At 41.7% G+C, this 21,660-nt stretch overlaps 1 protein-coding gene across 1 annotated transcript; it reads left to right on the forward strand.

Moving 5' to 3' along the window:
- The first annotated feature begins 212 nt into the window (after window positions 1-212).
- Window positions 213-21,035, forward strand: Msx (homeobox protein Msx). Its single transcript, XM_012492787.3, has 3 exons — window positions 213-2,003; window positions 13,669-13,865; window positions 19,649-21,035. Exons 1-3 carry the CDS (start codon window positions 941-943, stop codon window positions 19,892-19,894), a joined length of 1,506 nt encoding a protein of 501 aa, XP_012348241.2. The 5' UTR covers window positions 213-940; the 3' UTR covers window positions 19,895-21,035.
- Window positions 21,036-21,660: the final 625 nt, after the last annotated feature.

Below are 21,660 nucleotides of genomic sequence, written 5' to 3' on the forward strand. Positions count from 1 at the left end.
ATTGGCCGAGTGCAGCTGCCGGGACACGCCCACCGGGCGGGGGTCCGGCTCGGGGACGTGGTGTGGCTCGAGCGGCCCGCATTGGCCGAGGATAGGACGCGGTACCGGTTCCACGGGTCTCGCGGGGGCGGCGCGCCACGGCGGCAAGCACCGCGACGCCGGCCGCCACCGAGAAGAGAGAGAACGGCCTGGCCGCAGCCGAGCTGGTAATCAGTGTCGTTTCCGCGCCAGCGCTGGCCACCACGCGGCAGATTACGGAGATTACACCCCCCGCGCGGCCGTCCTCGCGCGGATTGTGACAGTGCGACGGGGAAGGCGTACCCTACGTTTCCGCTCGAGCGTGTCGGGACGATTTGTATTTTCCCAGTTTGAGTTAACGAGCGGCAGTTGAGTGTGCAACGATTCGAGGGAAAGGAGGAGGGCTTGGAGAGGATGTGATGCTCGAGTCGATCGAATCGTCATGCCGATCTCGTAGAGAAACTGTCCCGACTTAAATGGGGGGATCCGGCTCGGTCGGGCCACGGCGATGCGGCCGATTCCGGGAATAACGGGATGCCAACGCGTGAACGTTCGCGATGATAGAGCCGAGGGATCGACAGATCGAGGCGTGACCCTGTTACGATGACGCGGTTACCTGTCGAGTTCCGCATCGAGGTGGAGGGATAAGCGACGAGGAACAGGGGACGATGACCACCACGTTCTAATTGTTTGTGCTCGGTGGAAAAGGGACGTCTGCCCGTCAACGGTGCAGTGATAGCGGGATCCAGTGAGAATCGAGTGACCGATAGTGAGGTCTCTCTGACCAGAGACGCGTCTTAGAATCCCCCCTTAGATCCCTGGATTATTCCTGTAATTAGACCATCCCCGACGTTCGTTACGTTCGTCGTGAAAAAGGGAGGGGAGGGGGGGGCGAAGGGAAAAGTGGCATAAATCGTGGAGGATGAGTGGCGGCAGCGAGGGCGTGGTGACGGGGAACCAGGGAACCGGTAACGATCGGCTGTGCGAGGACGTCGATATGGCGACCTCGACGTCCGCGTCGTCGAATTTGAAGCCGCGAAGCGGCAAGATCAGTTTCAGCGTGGACTCCCTGCTGAGCGACATGAAGAAGACAGGCGGCGCGTTCGCCAGACGGGAGAGCGAGGACCGGATGGAGACCGAGAAGAGCCTCGACGTGGAGGCGAGGTATCGCGAGCTACTGTTGGAGCAGCAGAGACTCCAAAGTAGAGAGTTGCTTGCCAGGCTAAGCCCGCACGGCCTCGCGTTCGCCAGCAACCATAATCACCATCACCACCACCACCACCACCACCATCACCAGCACAACAATTCGTCGAGCAGGCCGGATCAGGATCATCCGTCGGCCGGCCGCCAAGAGATCCTCACCGTGAAGGATTTCTCGAGGACGGGCGGCAGCCACGACAAGTCCTCGTCCCCCATCAGGATAGAGCAGGAGGCGCAGAGGGAGCGGGACGATCGGCGATTGTCGCCCGCTCCCAGGATCGTCGAGTCGATGATCCAGAGGGAGCGCGGAGGTAGCCAGGAGGAGGACGAGAGGATGGAGAGGATCGCCGATCCGCGATCCGTCTCCCCGGCGAGCAGACGGGCAGAGTTGATGGACGACAGAAGCGACTCCGAGGCGAACCGTTCGCTGGAAGGGGACAGGGCCGATCACCTGGATCTCGAGGATCAGAGCGAGATCAGGAGCGTGGCCCACTCGGAGGATTTGAACGTGATGGACTCGGACTGCGAGCTGGAGAGAGAGGTGGACAACGGGCAGGAGAAGGAGGAGAAGTCGAGCCCTGTTGTGCCCCAGCCGATTCATCCCGGGGTTCAGAGGCCGTCTCAGGGGCCGCCTTACCTCGCCGGTGCCCCCGGCGCCCCCGGCTGGAATCCCGCGGGATTCCCGCATTCCCTCGCGGGATTCGCGTGGCTACCCCCACCCCCACACCCGCACAACCCGCATGGACATCTGTACACGCCTCACGGAGGGCCAACCAGTCCGAACGGTAAGCGCACCGTGTGTTGCTTTCTTGTTTGCATGGAGAGAGAGAGACAGAGAGAGGAAAAGGCAAGAAGGGAATAGCTCGTTAATTCGCAATAAAACCGAGACGCGTATAATCTCCGTCATCGAGATCGCTCGTTTCCCTCGCATAATTTTCGCGATCTCTAAGCTAGATTTCTAAACGAGCGAATCTCTCTCTCTTTTTCCTCGAGGAGGAAAAAACGAAATGCAAGAAAATGAGGGGTTCGCGTGAAACGAGGAACGGTTGAAATTCAGCCAAAAGCGTAGGATGGAGCATCGATTCGCGGGTGGCGCGCGCAACCCATTATTCTCGGGCATCAAAGCGAGATCGCTGGTGGAATATTAGCCGAGGGTACACGGCTACTTATCAACCCGATTTACGGGTCGGCGTAACCAACTCGCCTCTCTCCTCCGTAAATCGTTATTCTCGTTTCTTTTCCGAGGCGGCCGGCTTACAATGTCGATGATTAGGAAGCTGGAGTGGGAGAGGTGGGTGGCGCAGGCCACGACACTCGTGGCACGCAGCCCCATAACGCTCGATATTAGTGTCGCCGGTCACGCGAGAACCCGGTTATTATCGGAATTACGTGCTAAAGCGTCCGCCGCTGGAAGTCGCCGCTCCGGGAAACGCTTTTCCAGGGAAGGTGGCCGATCAAACCTCGACTTGTTCGTAGTAATGGGTAGGCCCTCGTTGTTTGAACTATCGTATAAACAATAAGGGAGGAGAAACGGTGATTTGAGAATCGAATTCGAGCAGTGAAATGACGAAAAAAGTTCGTGATAAGAACGTTGAAGACGAAGATATAGAAAACTTTCTCTCGAGAAATTTCTGTATATTGTAGTGGCAGGAAAGTAGTAGGAATTACGAGATCTGAAACGAAGATAAAAAAGTAAAACTAGGATGACAAGAAACTCCACGAAACTCTAAAGTAAAGTGGAAATAAATAACATAAGGAACGATCTTACCTAAGGAAGAGACCACGATTCTCGATCGGAAAAATTCGGCCTGTAGCTGCTTTCTCGCTGCAAATGAAAGAATCTCGTGGAACAGTGTCACGCCAGTTTCTTTTGTTCCTCGACTATGCCGCGGAAAGAAATCGATCGAGCATTCGTTCGACACCGAGTATCTAGGCTATTAGGACGCGAGATCCTTCGTTTCTTGGCGAAAAGATCGTTTTCATTCCCGCCGTTCTTCGTCGAAATGTTTCACGAGGCGTTCGAAAGCCGAGCGAGTTTGAGTCGAAAGTATCGAGGGAACTGTTGATTGCGTCACGTACAGTGGCGTCTAATGACGATTTTCACGAAACGATTCGCTCGGAGGAAAAAATTGATCGGTTATGGAGGGCTGTGGAGGCCGTGTAAATCACGGTTTGACGGGAATTATTTTTGTTTCCTGTCGCGGCAGGGAGTGGAATACGTCAATGGCGCGAAATAATCGATCAATTAAACGAACCCGTTTCGACTCATGAATCGTTCCACTCGCGGAAACGCATTGTCGCAGTGCCCCACCTCTCCTCCACCTCTTGCCTCTTAATTGACGATTTTTCCTTGACGATGACAGCCTCGCGTCAACTCCTTGAAAGACACGCGCTCCTTCGGATCCAATTAACTGTTTTACCCTTTCCCCCCCCCCCTCCCCTCCCCGAGAAACTTGTCAACGAAAAAAGACATCGAGCAAGATTTCCACGCTTGCTAAATCCGATTGAAAAATTTTTTTTCACTCCGCTCTTCGTGACTTTATCTCTCCTCCATTACTAATTGTTGGCGAGGACTTGATTTAACTTAATTTAATTTGCATCTAATTTTGATTCACGATTCACGAACGATCCAACACGTCCAGTTCTTCTCGAAACCGTAAACTGTACACGTTTATGTTCTATCGTAAATCTTTAGAAACAAAGTTTTTTTACGTATAAATTGTTCAACGAAATATTTCGTTTTATACGAAACATTATGAATACGTAGATCACAATAAAAAAAAAACGTTACGCCGTTAATATTTACAGTTTTCACTTCGATCTTTTTCTTGTGTCGTAAGACGTCACTGACTACGTGTTAATCCAAACCTTTGAAAGTTCGATCAGAAAGGTTCCAGTCGAAGAGGAGGCCGCGCTTCCAGTTCGAGCCAGAAATTACTATTGGCGCGTAATGAGCCAACTAGCGCCGAGGAAGAGAGAGAGAGAGAGAGAGAGAGAAAGAGATCTCCGCCATTAAAGGCTCGTAAAAAAAAAAAAAGAAAAAAAAAAGAGGAAGAACAGAAGTTCCCTCCGTGGTGTCGTTACGAACGTGTATCCCGACGCTGGGGAGCCAGGGGGTGGAGGCAGGAGGCGCGCACTCGATGGCACTCGAAAGGCTCCAACCATGATAGAGTCATACATAACTCGGGCCATCCATAATGCATTCAACTCGGTACTAAAAACTGCCCTTGTTAGGCTGGGCCCGGCTTCCTGGCCAACCTCGTCCTCGGCTCGTGGTTTTTGCGGATGATAACGACAAACCACGCTAGATCTCTCTCCCTTCTTTATCGGCACGACATTTCGCCTCCTACCCCCGCCCACCGTTTTTCCACTCAACCGCATCCTCCTTTTTTGCCGTCCGTGCAGCGCGAGACCAATTACCCGGCGTCTCTCGAGCAAGATCTCTCGAGAGTCTGGTGGTGGCCAGATTCAGAATTTCATCGACGCTGATCAACCCGCCGTGGTTTCCCAAACCACCCTGTTTCTTCCATTCTCCTCGCTGTCTGTCTCGGTTGATTAGACAGACTCCTCGAGGCTGAACGAGTTATTCTCTTTTTTATCGGCCGAGCAGCCAGCTCGATGCGCGGGTGACGATGCGCGGCTCGACTAACGTAAACGTATTATTGGCGGATCACGCTTCTCGAGAGAGAAAGAGAGACGAGAGGATTACTTATCCTTCTCGATTTCTTTCTTAGCCCCTTTCTTTCTCTGGATGAAACGGCGACTCGATAGATCGTGGGATGTTGTCGACCAGAGTCTTATACGGAATATTATCCGCCGTTCCTTCGACTTTCCCATCTGTTAAAACGTCGTATTATTGCGTCATCGCGACGCGAACTTTCGAGCACTGGTCTGAACACTGTCTTTTCTCCTAATGTCTCGAGCGTCGTACGAGCAAATTGTACTAAATTCGAACAGTTGAAACGAACGTGGCAAAATCAGGAAAAGCGTCGAACAACTAGGCTAGGCGCTTCACGATTCTAATTCGCTCGCTTTTTCGAATCGCATTATTTCGCTCGCGAAACAACGTCGAGAGATTTCGTGCGAAAAATTAGTCGATGGAAAGCAAATCATAGAAGAGGGAGAAGGGATAGGGACAGTTATAGGATAGTTATCAGAAATGGGCGGGGATACCTTGATACCGCGGCCGACCGATAGATAATCCGAGCGTAGGCCTGTCACTGGGCGGTGGCGTTTCGAAAATTATGAATACGGACGTCATTTATAACGCTCGAACGCCACCGTCGGCCGCTACGCATTTATCTGCACTGGCCTCCGTGTCCAGGGAATGAATTAACGACGCTCGTCCCCGATGATGTTCCACAAAATATTTCGAACGATTCATCATCCGTGGCGAGCGTAATTACACAGGGCGGCGTTTCGTTTGGGGAGGGGGGTGAGCCGCGGTTTTTCCGGAAGTCGCACCGAGAAATTCCGCGCACACCTCCTCCCTCCTGGTTGAAATTAATGTTAATTGCCGTGAAACGAGGCCGTTCATCGACGATTACAACACAAAAGTTTACTTGATCTGGTTTTTAACTCGGTCGTTTTGTAATGTCGATACGTAATAATAATAATTATGCCTTCGGTAAGAGCGTAATTAAGAACGGTATTGAGACATTCTCTTTTTTTTTTTTTTTTTTTTTTTTGTATCTAAGAGAATATGACGCTTTTAATTGCTAGCAAGTAATTCTGGAAAGGATAGAAAAGTTTTTTCTATTTTTCAGAGTGCAACAAATTTCACTAGAGAACTTTATAAATTAAACGCATGTTGAAGTAATATCGTTCAATTTGTCGTGCTCGTACTTGTACTTATAATACACCAATACTTCAGACGCGATATTCAAATAAGGGCGGACAAAAGAACGATGTAATTGGGTAGAAATGCGAGAATTTGTAAAGCCATGGAACATTAAATACTAAATATAAAACCCAATTCCATCGTAACTTTCGACAAACTTCACCAATGCTCCGAACAAGGCATCGAAATTCGACGATTGTTTCGACGTTGGACAACGAGTCGAAAGAAAAGAAAGAAAAATACTGAAGATTTGCGAAAGAGATTAAAACTGCCTCTAGAATCGGAAGCTAATGAATCACGCATTTTCTGCAATTCGGCGGGGAGCATAGAGTTAGATCTACACTCCGATGGTAGATAGATAAGTAACTCGGCCGGACACGGCGAGGTTAGATAAATGGTGCACACCTGTTCCAAGGGATTTTTACCTTCGGGTTACTTTCAGATTCATGGAGAATTTGAGGCGAAACGTTTGCGGCTCGCTATTCAATGCGGCAATGAATTAGCATTTCGCCGGCTTCCCGTGGGATTATCCGGCATTCAACGGTGTCCAGGTAAAGCTAAATAAACCGCATTGAGACATCTGTCCCCCCTCTCGAATCGATCGAAATTCGTAATGGAAAAAAAAACAACTTGCCAACCCCTTTGTGTAATTCGGCTCAAATTCCAAAACCGAAATTGCGCAAAACCGTGTTTCGCCACGATAACAACACGCACAGAGGCGGAAGTGTCGATATCCCATTCGTACCGATTTTTATCGCCAATTATCGGCCGAGCATCGATCGTTATTAACGCGTTAATTAGCGGTGTCGAGGCGCGTTAATGCCGCGCGATTCGCGCCCGATTTCTCGGCGAATATTTCGACAGGGAAGGAGGGAGAGGCGGAAGGAACAATGGAACGCTCTTACTCGTTAACGAAACCTGCGTGCCTTGGCGTGTACCGGTAATTAACGGGAATTAATTAGCCGGCAAGAGGAACATATTGATCCGCGAGTGAAATCGCAGGGACAATCCACCAGGATTTCTCCTCGGATCAGGGAATGCATTTCGCCACGCGTCCACCGACCCGTCCCTCGTTAGTTCCTTCAGAGGATCAACAAGATCGTTTTCTTCTCCTAAATTAACGGTCTAATTAGATTCTTCTGGGAAGGATTCGATCGATTCGGAGATTTTTTCTTCTTTTTTTGAGGCGAAAGAGGGAATTGTAAGAGGATTGTACGTAAGAATGATTATTCGTGAGATGGGGCAATAATTCTGGTGTTTGAAAAAAAGTGTTTGAAAATTATTTTCACGGAGAGTCGATCGATAAATCTTGCGAAACAAAGGAACGTAATCTTGGAGATCCAGAGAAAGTGGATAAAGAATAATAGGGAAGTTAAATATTCTAATTTAATTAGGGAGAAATTATTACGCCAAATTTTAATTTCAATGTAAATAAGGAAAAGAAACATTCGAGATAATCCGAACAATAATTTGAATCGGTCTTGATGCGTGATATTCGACGAGAAATTCGTGGAAATCGTTCCTTCTTGCTCCATTTTTTGCAAATAAGTAAACTGGGTTTCGCGTTAATTCGCGTTCGAGAATTTATTAGGAAGAGAAATTAACGTAATGATATTTAAATTAGAATTCGCTCTCAAATAGATAAAGTTTACAAAAAAAAAAAAAAAAAAAAAAGAAAAGAACGCGTCTTTTTAATTCTGCCAGTTTCGTTAGAAATTCGCGAATTGCGAATTATTCGTTGGAAAACGCGGAAATTAAAAATTAAATACAACTGGATTACGTGCAAATGACGCGCAAAATATATTAAAAAAATCAAATAGTAAATCGATTTAAATTTTATTCCATTTGCAATACTAATTTCGATTTGATAAACGACTTTCTCGAATACTTTGAGATTATATAAAATCTCGAATATTAATTGTTTTCGTCCATTTTTTCTTCTTCTTCTGGACAAATTATTAAAAAAAAATCCAATCTAAACACATATCTCGTGATAATAAACTTTTACCACACGAAAGAATCTTCTTTCACTACGTTTACAATTCCATTTTCCGCATCTGCACTCGATTTCAATTCTCTTTATTAAAAAACAAAAACAACGAAAACAAAGATCCAAATTTTATCTTATCTCGTATACGCGTATACCAATTTAATCGTTTCCACGCTCTTTTCTTTTAATCTTCGACAAATTCGTTCGACAAATTTATTCCTTAACAATAAGTTTGTCTCGTCTTAAAAAAAAAAAAAAAGAAAAAAAAGAAAAAGAGTCAGATCGAGGAAAGAGACGTAAGAGATCACCAACGTAAAATGTACATATACACGCGGTGCCACGTATCGATCATAAATCATACGAACATTTAATTAGTAGAAATTAATTGGCGTTCATAAGAAACATATTGAGGCAAAGGCTTGGTCATTAGTAAGATACGCAACTGGCCGCGATACGCGAATTGTCAGCGCGATATCGGCGAGAGAAAGAGAGAGAGAGAGAGAAAGAGCAAAAGACGAAACCCGTTTCGCTCTACGTTTCATCAACGACTATTTTATTCTCGGCAAAGAATTTATTGCCGCCTCGATGGAGCAACTTTATCGAGAATCCTTCGTTACTCCTCCAGATACATCACTCGCGAAGGTTCACATCACGCGACAAATCAATAATTAATAATCACGATATCTTCGAAAAAAGAAAAAATGAAACGTGATATTTCAGCTCTTCCTGAATTAATTCGAGTGAAAATTCGAATATAAACGATGGATAAGAGAAATCGTCTCGAAATTACATTTACGCTCGAAATTTTCTTTGAGTTTCAAAGTTAATAATTAGTCTTCCAATTAGCATCCTTAATATCATTTGCACTTATTCTATAGATTCGTTCGAAAACGACGAAAACAAGTGACGATAAATCATCGAAGGTAGGGAATGTTGTTCAAATATACACGGAAATTCGAATGTGTTGCATTTGAACGCTCGAATATCTCTAAAATTTGATTCAAGCTCAGATTCAATTACTCAAATTTCGAATATTTATATTCGTTTTCTTAGACCATTAGAGAATATCCGACTTTAAACCACACCTTTTCGCAAATATCATTTCTCCTCGATCAACGCCATTCCAACTCAACGCGTTTTAAAGAATATCGGACAGGCGCTTTGTCCACGCCGTGGAAAGTCGAAGATGTATTATTCCCTCGAAGATCCTAGCGAGCGTTTAATTAGCAGAAATTAATTAGCCTCTAAGAGGAACATATTGATCGGTTATGCGGCCAGGTCGATACGGGGGATGCCGGAATGGAAGACGTAATACCGATGTCGCGACAGATCCGCCCTGGACAATGCCGCCGTTCCAGCTTTTTGTCATTGGCCGATCGTTAATTAGCGCGTGGAATTCGCTGTTGCCCCACCGGTTGCCGCGAAATCGTCATCCTCTGGCCCTCCAACGAACACCGATTTTTTGCCACCCCCTGAAAGATCGTCCACACGCGATCTCTACCGATCTCGGCCGATCGGTTGCCTTCTTTCCTCTGCACGAGAAACTGTAAAGATTTCAATCGGTTGGGGAAATTGAAATTTATCGAAAATTATTAAGAACGTTTAAAAATGTTTGAAGCTTTATACAATGAATATATAAAATTTGTAAACGTGTCTCTATAATTCTTCTTTAAAACCTTTGGAAAATTTCAATTATAACTTCATTTTCTTCAATTTCACAAGAATATTTTAAACCTTGATCAACCTTATTAAAATTATTATATACGATTTTCTTTAAAAATACGAAAATAAACTAAAATAAGTTTTCATTTTAATAATTACCAACAACAATTGTTACTCTACCGTTTTAGTATATCGCACAGTTACAAAACGTTATACATGCTATTACACACTACTTTTCCTTCAACAATAATAACAATAATCGTAACTCGTCGAATGCAAGAAGAGCGACTGCAAGCATGCGATCGTAAAAACAAAAAAAAAAAAAAAAAAAAAACGAATATCCTTCCACAATCGCTCTTTTCCTCCATCAAAATCGACGAGTATCGAGCGTGCATCGAAGCCTTGGTTCGTTTTAAAATTCCACGATTCGAGCGGCAGCAAGAATCCGATCCTAGAAATCGGCTAATGACACGCGTACGAGTTAATCATCGAGCACGGGGATACCGCGGGTATAATCACGTTGGATTGGCAACGAAACGGGAGCGTAACGCGAAAACAATTTATTTTTTACGATTCAATTTCACCGGTCGTTGGCAACCGATAGGTAAGACCGTTCCCTTCGCGCTCGAACGTGCCCCGTGTTCGCTTCTATAAATTGGGGATTAACGGCGAACGGCCGACGCTGATTGCGGAGAAACGCGTGTGCTCACGCACGATCGACGACCGTCTAATTTATGTGAGCACGGGGAGCGCGGTCGTTAACGCGAAACGAGCAAGGATTTTCGCGCTCCCATCACGATCCTTTTCCCCTCCTTCCATTATTTTCCGCGACTCGTGGTTTCTTGCCGTTTCTTCGATGAAAGTCGAAGATCCGGTCATCGAGTCGAATTTGTCGTTCGAGAGCTCGTGTATCTACACCGTTTTCCGTTTGGAAAGAAAAATCGTATAGAGGTGTGTATATATATATATATATACACACACACACGAGTCGCTTGTCGGAGGGAGGGAAGCAGTCGTGTAAACAGGTTGTTCGCGTACGATGTTTATACGAACTTTATGCGCGTGAAAGAAATTTTAAGCAGTTTATTTTTAACTGGTTTAATTCATTTGCGCATGCGTGTATCTTTGTAATATCGTCGTCGGGACAACGACGTAATATTCGAAATTTATTTTCGTTGAAGCGTTAATACGAGAAGAGGTTGTTATTGTTACATCGTGCAAGTTAGGTTAGAATTCTACGAGTGTGTTTTCTCAGTGAACTTTTTCAATTATATTTATGTGGTGTCGTTTGTTATAAAATCATATAATGTTGTGATCTTTGATGCACGACACGCGAGGAATTATTTCATTAAATTTCATTTAGGGATAATTAATTCATTAAAATTATCGGGACGAAATTTTTTTACCAACATTCGATTAAACGACGCTTGATAATGATTGTCCAGCCGAGCTTCCCGTTTATCTAAATTAATTCCGTTCGTTCCAATTATGTGCACGGGGAAAAAAGTTGAAGTTAATCCGAATTAATCCGAAAAATAAGCTAGATCAGATGCGCGATTGAATCCGCATTGTTTGAACTTGAACTCGGCTTGTTATATTAATCTATCCGATTATGCGAACTCTCTCCCGTCGGATGTTAAATGGAATTCTGCTAGATCGAGTTTGCAAAATTATTTTCAAATTTAAAATGGATATTTAATATTATGGACGTTAATCTAATTATATGAATCCATTTTTGTAGTTTTAGATAAATTAAATACAAACGAAATTTAATTCAAATAAGTGAAAGTTGGTATAATTAATTCATCTTCAAATAACAGAATTTCACGTATAAAATTCAATTAATTAATCATTGACAAAAAATATATTTCTTTATGTTTAATTCTAATTTTCCATATATATTAAACAAACCATTCGATCCATTTTCTATTATTTTAGATATAAACCAACTTTTGGAAAGTATATCTTTCATTTTATTAATATCAGAATTGTTAGAAAACTTTATTTTCTAATTTGTTTTCGAACGATTTTTATTACAAAAAGTAAAAAAAAATTGTAATTGTAATTCGCCTAATTAGAACGTACGGAAAAATCGAATCCCAAGCTCATACATCAAAGCCACCAAAGAAATATTAAAAAAGTAATCAAGATTAAAATCAATCAATCGATATTTTTTTTCCATTCCGTAAAATTTCAATCTTATCAATTCTATTGGATGCTCGCTAATAAAAGGTATTAATATGCTCGGATCATCATCATCATCCACGAGTTACGACAAATGTCCCATTTACACTCGTCATTGTTACACGCTTTTATATTTTATACTCGGCTCGCGAAACGGATAAAATCGGTTCTGAAATCGGAATCGAAATCGATGAAAAGAGGTAAACACTGGATAAAAAGTTGGACAATGGTTTTCATTGGAAGCGTCGAGCGGGCATTAATTAACGGCCGGCGGGTAACGTTATCGCCGCCTCCCAGATAATTATTATGCAACGCATACACGGGAATAACGTGCCGATAATTTCGCACCATTCGAACAAATCTGCGCAAACATGATTAATATTACGAACTTTGTAATGATATCGGATATTCGAGGATCCCGCTCGTTTCTATCGCGTTCGATGACATAATTAATGATAAGCGTATATATATATATATATTAATACACCTTCGACAATCTTCGTTTCGCCGGGTAATATATTTTTAATCGATCGATCGAGGACCTGATTAAGTAAGAGGTTGTGCGATTATGTAAACAAATGTATACGCATTTATCATTTTGCGATATGGAACGAACGAGAGAAAAAAAAAAAAAAAAAGTATCGTCGAAATTCGAATCGTGAGGATTTTCGAATTGTGTGAAATTAAAAGAAATAATGCAAAGGAAAGAGAATTCGTATTCTAAGACGCGAATAACTTGCTCTCAGTTATAACAGAGAAACTGACCGTTATAGCTCGAGTTTCTCTGAATTTGTAAGAATTAAAATGCATCTCTCCATTCGAAATAATATAACAAGTTTATATATACGTCGATTTACAGACGGTTTTTACGAGTAGAGGAAACGAGTGAGAAATTGTAATCTTATTTCACAGTCATTACAATTTCTCTCCGATCCCATTCCGTCTTCTTTCTCTTCTCGCTCTTAATTATCGTCTTGCTCCACTGCAACCACGGTAAACGATTTATCAGGCACGGTAATTGGACAATAATTATACGAGCTATATCGTATCACAAGAAAATATTACACCGTTTCCCCTATAGATATCTTAATTCACCTTCCATATAACGTAATTATACTGCATTAATTATTCAACGTATATTCATTGTTTTATCGCGTTTTCGGCTCGATAATAAACACAAACTCTCGGGATTGCGAACAATTTAACGTTAGGAGTTCGTTACTTAAGAATTGTAATAGTAAATTGAAGAGAAATAAATTGAAAGTAACAAGTATTATTATTATCATATATTCAATCACTATCTTCCATTTCTAATTTATTGTGACATACGTGGGTATGAAATAACTTCACTTAAAAATAATATTTGCATGATATTAATATTCCTTTACCTAATTTTAAAACGATTCCAACGAGTCCAAGATTTAGAAACTCGTCATCAATATTTGTCTACCAGTAAAAAGATGATTAATTCTGCGTTAACAATTTAGAAACTGCAATTTCTTCAATTTATCTCTATTTACTTTATACGTTTCAAAAATCTATCTTCCTGAATTCTTAAACTGCCAATATTTCTAATCTCTATCCACGCAAATATCTCTGTTCCAATATTCCTCGAACGACTTTCCATTACAAAATCCTCTCAACGACGGATATATCCCCCCCTCCCCCCTCCAAAAGATCGTTTTTAGATTTACGCCTCGAATAAATTTCTAATTCGACACAGTCTCCCTCCAAAATCGTGTTTCTGATCGCCGGTTTTCCGGATCGGTTGCAGGCGATCTGAGGCTGCCGGGGCCGGGACCAGGCCCTGTCAGGTGCACCCTGAGGAAGCACAAGCCGAATCGGAAGCCGAGGACACCGTTCACCACGCAGCAGCTGCTCTCCCTGGAGAAAAAGTTTCGCGAAAAGCAGTACCTAACCATCGCCGAACGAGCGGAATTCTCGTCGTCCCTTCACCTCACGGAAACGCAGGTGAGACGCCTCGAAAATTAGCAAATTAACAATTAAGGGGGGGGGGGGGAACATTTTTGTATTCTTGTGAAAACGTGTGTATTCTCGCGGAGAATATACACTTTTCTGTTGACTCATAAATCCCGTCGAATCGGAATATTCGTATTCTTTGGAATGCTTCAGGTTTTATTATTTTAACGATCGTACTTGAAACGTATTCGTTTTGATATGGACGAGTGGAAATAAGGTGTTTTTGAAACGAATACTTAATAATAATAGATTTTAAATAGTAATATATTTGATGTAATTCTTGTATTCGGATTTTATTTAATATTTGTAATGCTTTGGCCCATTTCCTTTGGTCTGTCTTAAAATAATTTTCTTTTTTTTTTTAATAACGCATAATAATGCGAGATAATTGAATTTAAAAGTAAGAAAGAACGTGATTGAAAGTATTCGTGAAAGTTTCAAGTCGATATTTTATTTTATAAAATCTATCTATATCTGTATTTCCATATAAAAATCGTTTAGAGAAAAATTATTTATGTGAATTTTATTTTTGCCAAGATTAAAATGAATTCTCAATCTTCTTTTTCGTTTCTTCAAACGCGCAAATTGTCCGGATTTTAATATCTTTTGTAAAAAATAAAAACCTATTCCTAGACGAAAAAACAGGTCCCTTCAAGAATTTTTCGTCAGAAAGAAAATTGTTCTATATAAAACAAACACCCGAGCTCTCATTGAAATCTGATATTCGAATACTTTTATAATAATCGTCACAATGTTGCAACAAACGAAACAATTCGGATAACTTTAATATTACCAAATTGTTCCACATTTCAAGGAAAATTTGGCAAATTTCTCGACCCACACAATAGAATCTCTTATTCTCGAATATTCACGTTTCGAAATAATATCATCCCTCGGAATTTTCTCTTATGTACTTCTTCGTCGTAGTTTAAAATACCTTGGAAAAAAAGAAAGAAAGAAAGAAAGAACCGAAGCTTGTAACGATAGAAAAGAATGGAAACTATTCTCGGAAGCGCGTAAATAGAGAAAGTGGCAAAAAAGGGTGGCTCGCACGCAACAAGAGGATCATTTCGTTCGAAAGCACCGTGAACTTGCGACTCCTTTACGCGCATTTGTTCCTCCCCTTGTATTCCCTGGCAATTTATTTCTCCCTCTTTCTTCGCTCTCCTCTTTGTCTTCGTAATTGCTCGCCCAGAATCAAATTCTCTTCCTCTTTCTGCCTTTGCATCAGATACGTCACATCGAGGCGTAATTGCACACCCTTTCATGGAGGCAGGCAATTTTTTTTTTTTTCCTTTTTTCGGTATCCAATTAACATGATTGACGTTAATTAAATTGAACGTTAATGAAATGATATTATATATATATATACACGTAATTTTTACGTATACATCGGAGAAAATAATCGGCAAAGAAGAAGATCGAAACTGTTTTCTCAAGTGTGTGCTGTGCGTGTGAATCGAAATCGAACGAAAATTCGATTTGTGAATTGTCTCCGATTATTTCGATCAATTCAACGTCGGATGTTTATCGATCTCGAAGTTTAATCAGCAAGCTTCGAGTAAGATTATGTTAATTCCAAATCGAAGAGAAATACGATGATATATTTGAATAATATTTTGATAACGTTGTTGAATAACTGTCTAATTGATATTAATTGTAGATGATTGAGACGTTTACAGGCAGACTTATTTATTATGTAAATAAGCTTCGAATTTAATCGAATTCACGAGTGGAGATTAATCTTGGTCAGAATTATCTCGGGAAAATAAATATTTTTATTGGAAAAATTTTATCGATGCGATAAAGCTTGTCGATTTCCATTTCTTCAGCTTTCTCTGAAACGGTTGATTTCTTGACGATCGATATTGGCACGAGTATGTTATTATTATTATTATTATTTTTTTAATAATGATTAATAATAGTATGTATTTAATATTTCCAGAAATGTAAAAATTTTAAGGAAATTTACATTTCGAATCGTTAATAATCAGATAATTGAATATCTCACACAGACATTTCGAAACGTCGTTATACATGAAACTAGTTATATACGCATAGATAACATATCATATAAACAACTCTGGTATCTAAAGAATAAGAAAATAGAAAATGGTTAATTGCATTTCAATTTTAAGCAGCAAAAGTAGACATCTTATCTATCTCGAGTACAAAAATAAATTCTACGTAATATTTGCCTGTAATCGCGCATCAGATAAAATAACATATCCACGACTAACATTTATTTACAAAAAATACTTTCCGTATTTCCAATATTCCAGCTTATTTCAAATTTTCTCCAATGCGAAACACGAATATAATCGAATTCATAAATGTCTATCTAAAAAATTCACTGCTCATTTACAAGAAATTTAAACACGCAAAACAAAACAAAAATCCGTAGAATACGCAAGATAATAAGCTTGAAAATAATCGAAATTAAGACGATAAATATAATAAAATCAACATATACATATATATATATATATATTTAAAATTCCAAATTTGCATAATAAAATATTCACATCGTATACAACCGATTACCGATTCGAAAATAATTATCGAAACATTGAAAAGTTTTATCGGACGCGCGATTAGCCTGCCCGACCCCTTTTACATTCTGCTTCTACTTCTAATTTGTACCAACAGACGCACACGAAAGTGTTTCCTCCGCTGATAATAACTTAACGGCGTTAATAACTCGCGCGGGGTATAAATTAATTAAGGCTGCGCATAGAGTGGGCGTGTACACGCGTACCCGCCGTGTACCTCCCCTCTCCTCCTCCTCCTCCTCCTGTGTCATTTATCGTGTTTATTGCGAAACGAAATTTGTCAAGGGGAGCCCCGTTGTAAACCGTTGAGAAGGTCTCTGCTCTGATCTCAGGGAGAGAAAAATCGTGGGGATTTGAAATTTTGAACGATCAATGAAATCAACTCGAGCCGCGAACACGTGTTCGTTGCGCAGGGCAAAGAGACGAGCGCTGCCTATTATCGCATGCGGTGGCGTGTTCGAATACACTTTGCGTATTCATTACAATGCATCAGACGAAATGAAGCCTCTCCTCGGCCCCGTTCATTTGCTTAGATAAGCTACGATCGCCCCTCCTCCTCCTCCTTGCTCTTCTCTTCGTCCTTCCGAAACAGGCCACCCCTCCCTCCTCTCATTATTCACCCGGCGACGAAGAGGTATGTTCGCGATTCGGGTTGCGATATTCACGCGGTCAGAATGCAATAGCGGCGTTCGTGGAAATTATTTTCGAGACGGTTGGCTGGATCGATTGGGATATTCATCGGTTTCAACGGGGATCAACGTTCGGTCGTGTTACGAACGTTTGAATATTTTAGATTTATATATTATTATTATGTAGAAGAGGAATGTTGTATAGGTAGGAAATGATCGAATCTTTGAAAAAAACTTGTTTTACGAAATTGGAGAAGAAAATGATGGAACGATGATGGTTAATATGTGTAATAAAAGATAAAAGAAAGATGATTATTAATGAAATTACTGTTGAAGCAATTATGTAATATCCATAGAATGTAGAATTAAATTCTCTACGTGTAGTATACGTTGTAATTATAAAGAGGAATGTTATGTTAGAAAATGATCGAATCTTTGAGAAAGAGTAGCATAGAAAGAACTTGTTTTATGAAATTGGAGAAGAAAATAATGTGTAATAATACGTGAATCGCGAGATTGATTTGAAATAATTAGTAATTTGGACGAAAAGAAAGATGATTAGACGTGTTATTGGTATTAATGAAATTACTGTTGAGGCAATTATATAAATATCCATACAATGTAGAATTAAATTTGTAATTATTTAAAACTTATTTATTCGTATTTCCTCCAACAATGGCGATCGAAACACCCATTCATTTACGCAATTTAATAAAACTCGATACGAACGAACGAGACACTCCCTCTTCAATTTTTCGAAATAATAAAATCTCTTAGAGAGAATATCGAAAGGAAGAGTGCAATTCCAAACAATATCCGGAAAGAGAGAGAGAGAGAGAGAGTAATAACAATTCCAAAGGGCGAGTTACGTTATTCCCTGGAAAAATTGTATATTTGGATGGTATTACGACCGTGAAAAACAGGAAGTCGTTGGCGAGGAGAAAAACAAGGCGAGATATCGCAATATGTCTCTCTCTCTCCTCTACACCAACGATTTGATTGCGCATTGTCACGCGACGCGAGATTTCTACTTTCTAAGCGAGCCAAGACGAGGCTATCCTCCCCGAGGCTTCACCGCTCTACGCCCCGACATCGTGCCTGATTTATTAAGAAGTTGCGCGATTTATATCTTGCTCTTTTTCGCATCTGCGCGCGTTTTCTTATTTACCCCTCTTGTGTATATACCCCCTCGACATTATATCCATTCCAGAGATCAGATTACGGCTCCTCGTTACGCGTGCTCCAACCCGCTTAATGCTAATTCTTCGGCCAGTCGGCGGGCATTACACTCGATAAAAATGATGATAATGAGAATAATAACGATGATAATAGGAAGATTGTCGTCGTTGCACGCGCAGCTACCTGGGAATATTCGAGAGTATGATGGACTGAGCGAATATATATAATTTAAACAAACGTTTAAAATAATTTTCTTTTAATTAAAACAGTGCTACTCATCTATCTCAATCTGAGATACGCCGTTATTATATCACGCTTACCAGTTCTTTATTCTTATAAAATTTATATACCCGTGCACACACTATTCGTGTGCTACTGTTATTTTGTTAACTCGTGCATTCTAGAGGATCATCTGCTTGGGAAACGAAATAAAAGATCACGTGTCTGTTTCTGTAGTATTGATATTTTTAATATCAATATTTATAATTATCGATTTATTTCTTCGAAAACAAGTAATTCAAGAGTAATACTTTCTTTATCCTTTTTCTCTTTCCAATGTTAAGTTAGTTTCTTTGTAAAATTATATCCTTCTTTATCTATGTAACAATGAACGAAGCATTCGAAGAGAGAACATTCAGCAAGCCTTCCTTTTATTTTTCATCGACACTAGTTTCTATTTAAAAAAAAAACGATTATTATACTACGAATATGGATAACACGTCGCTTGCATTGCTCATCTTCGCGTAAAAAACGGATTTAGACGTCGTTGCGCAATCGCTGCGTGGATCGATTCGCGAAGGCTGAATCGCATCTGTCCAAACATGAAAATTGGCCGGCGACTGTGCAAACACAATTAACCAGCCGAAAGAGGGCTTCGAGCCGCATATCTTTCCACGTAGCAAGTTTCCAACTACATCGGCGAATTCCTACGTAGGCCGCTCCGGACGGCTGCTTTCACCAATTTGAGCCGGCTAATTACGCGCTAAATAGCCGTTCATGCAGCACTGCGGTGCACCTATTTTCTCTATCCGCCGCCGCGTCCCTTGTTAGACCGCTTCGCGTTACCGCACCCGCTTGATCGATAGCGTAATTATTTAATTACCGATGCATCGACGCTCCTTCCGCCACGAGTCGTTTTTCCCTAAACTGGTCATCGACGTTTCATGCGCAGGATCTTTAGATTTCGTTAATTTTTATTTCGCGTCTTGCGAAATCATGAATAATGATATGTGTAAATATAAAATCGATTTGGATAGTTTTCATTGCGTTAAAATATCCGTTGAAAAACAGCCTCGACACGTAAATTCGAGTTGTAAAGAAAATTTATTAGGAAGAAAAAATTAGTCTTGCATACCTTTTCCTTGACACCGAGTCGAGTCAAATTGAATTTGAAACCTTTCCCTTTATGTTCCAGGTGAAAATTTGGTTCCAGAACAGGCGAGCGAAGGCGAAGCGTCTCCAGGAGGCGGAAATCGAGAAGCTGAGGCTGTCCGCGAGGCCGTTGCTGCACCCGAGTTTCGGCTCTGGCCTAATGTTCTCCGGAGTGGGGCCTCCTGGAACACCAGGAGTGCCTCCCTTCATCGCGGCGGCCATGGCTAGGCACACCCATGTCGCCGCCGCGGCGGCCATGTTCATGGGGCCCCCTGGACACAGGCCTTAATAAGGCAGAGGCGAGTCGCTCTTACCCTGGCCAGTCCGCCTCTTCCTCGCTGGCGGACGACAACGAAACTTGTCTCGACTCGAGGGAAAATGGAAACGGCTGGAGGAAATTTTCGCGATGGTGATGGGTTTGGAGAAGAGTCTCTTCGACCGATTCGGTGAGAAATTTGTGGCGACGAATCGATTTGTGATCGTGGACGATTTTCGAACCCATCGCCGTCCAAATAGGGATTGAAAGGAATAGCAGAAATATTTAACTCGGTGATTTCGCCCAGTGGGCGAATTTTGGACGAAAATTTTGAACTGCCTTCTTCTTTCAACCGCTCGAAACTTCCCCTCCCCCTCTCGTGCCCATCCTTTTATTTTTCTACGTATATGGAAGGTCGCGGAGACAAGACTCGATTGAATGTAACGAGCGAGGGATCATGAATATTTTCGGGGCTGGTCGAAAACAGGATGGCCGCCAAGCATTTAGAAAGCATTTCAAGCCGTTGATCTCACTCACACGAAAATTCACGCGTATCACGTGGCGATTTGTATTGTACATATTGTAAATAGATTCTCTATCGGATCTCCGCGTATAAGTGTGTACGTATGTATATATAAATATATTAATATATCGGCACGCGTGTACAGGACGTTCGAATGAGTTGTGAAAAGGCTATAAAATGATCCGGGACGACATTTTGTGTGTGAGCCGCGACTCCGACTCGTTTCGTTTCCCTTAAGAAAGATATATCAAATTTAAAGATAATCGAGACCAGGTTGAAACACGTGGCCGATCACTTGCTAGAACAGATAGTAGTATTCCTCCCGAAACGATCGAACGATCTCGTTTTTCTCGTTTGAAATAAACAAGGTAAAACAAAAGAAACGATTTTTTGGAAACGCTCGATCACAGTGTTGATTGATTCGTGCGCGGTATAAAAGTACTTCTTTTCAGAATTTTTCTTTTCCTCTTTCCCTTTTTTCAAACGAAAATTCAAAGAGCGTGTACATACATACGTGTCCAAGGGACGAAATGTAAATCGGCGATTCACACTGCGACGAGGATGTACCTTGCAAGCGCCCTGTATAAATGTAACATGATAATTTATCCATGGAAGTATACCATAGCGAAATAAAAATGATTTCAGTATTTACACCGCCGACTTGTTCACCGATTCAATTCGTGTATTATACCCTCGCGAATATGCCACGAATTTATTATTTATCGTCGTTTTCAGCGGCAAACAGGTAAGTGAAGGAGAGAATAAAATCGATTCGAAAAGGATCAGGAGGCTTTCGCACAGAGGTAAGTGAAGAGTTTCCTTTCTCCATTGAGCGGGAGGGAATGATGAGGCGTGTTACGTGTCTTATATAGCAAAAGGGAAGGAAGAAAGAGGGGAGGATAAATAAATAAATAAATAAATGAAGGAAGGAAGAGGAGGAAAGGAAGATGAGAAAGTTTCTTTTGGAAATCGCGTAACGCAAAGTCATCGGCGGGGAGACGTGGCGTGGCCCTCTCGTATATGGCAAGTAGTCGAGGCAGCGGTATAGGGCGGCCGAAAGTGTTCGGCGGATAATTAGAAATATGTTAATCCGGCGTAGCCGCTAATTGGTTTTTGACTAAATTTTTAATTAAGTCTTAAACCCGGGCGGCGCGCCGATTTATCTCGCTGGGCCCTTTGGCTAATTATAAAATATACGTATATATATATATATATATATATATAACGTGTCGACGCACACTCGAGTCCAGACCCTTGTACACCTGTACCTTTTCAC

The sequence above is a fragment of the Apis florea genome, unplaced genomic scaffold (genome assembly GCF_048593485.1).
Source record: "Apis florea isolate Af1SG1 unplaced genomic scaffold, ASM4859348v1 contig_3803_pilon, whole genome shotgun sequence".
Taxonomy (NCBI): Eukaryota; Metazoa; Arthropoda; class Insecta; order Hymenoptera; family Apidae; genus Apis; species Apis florea.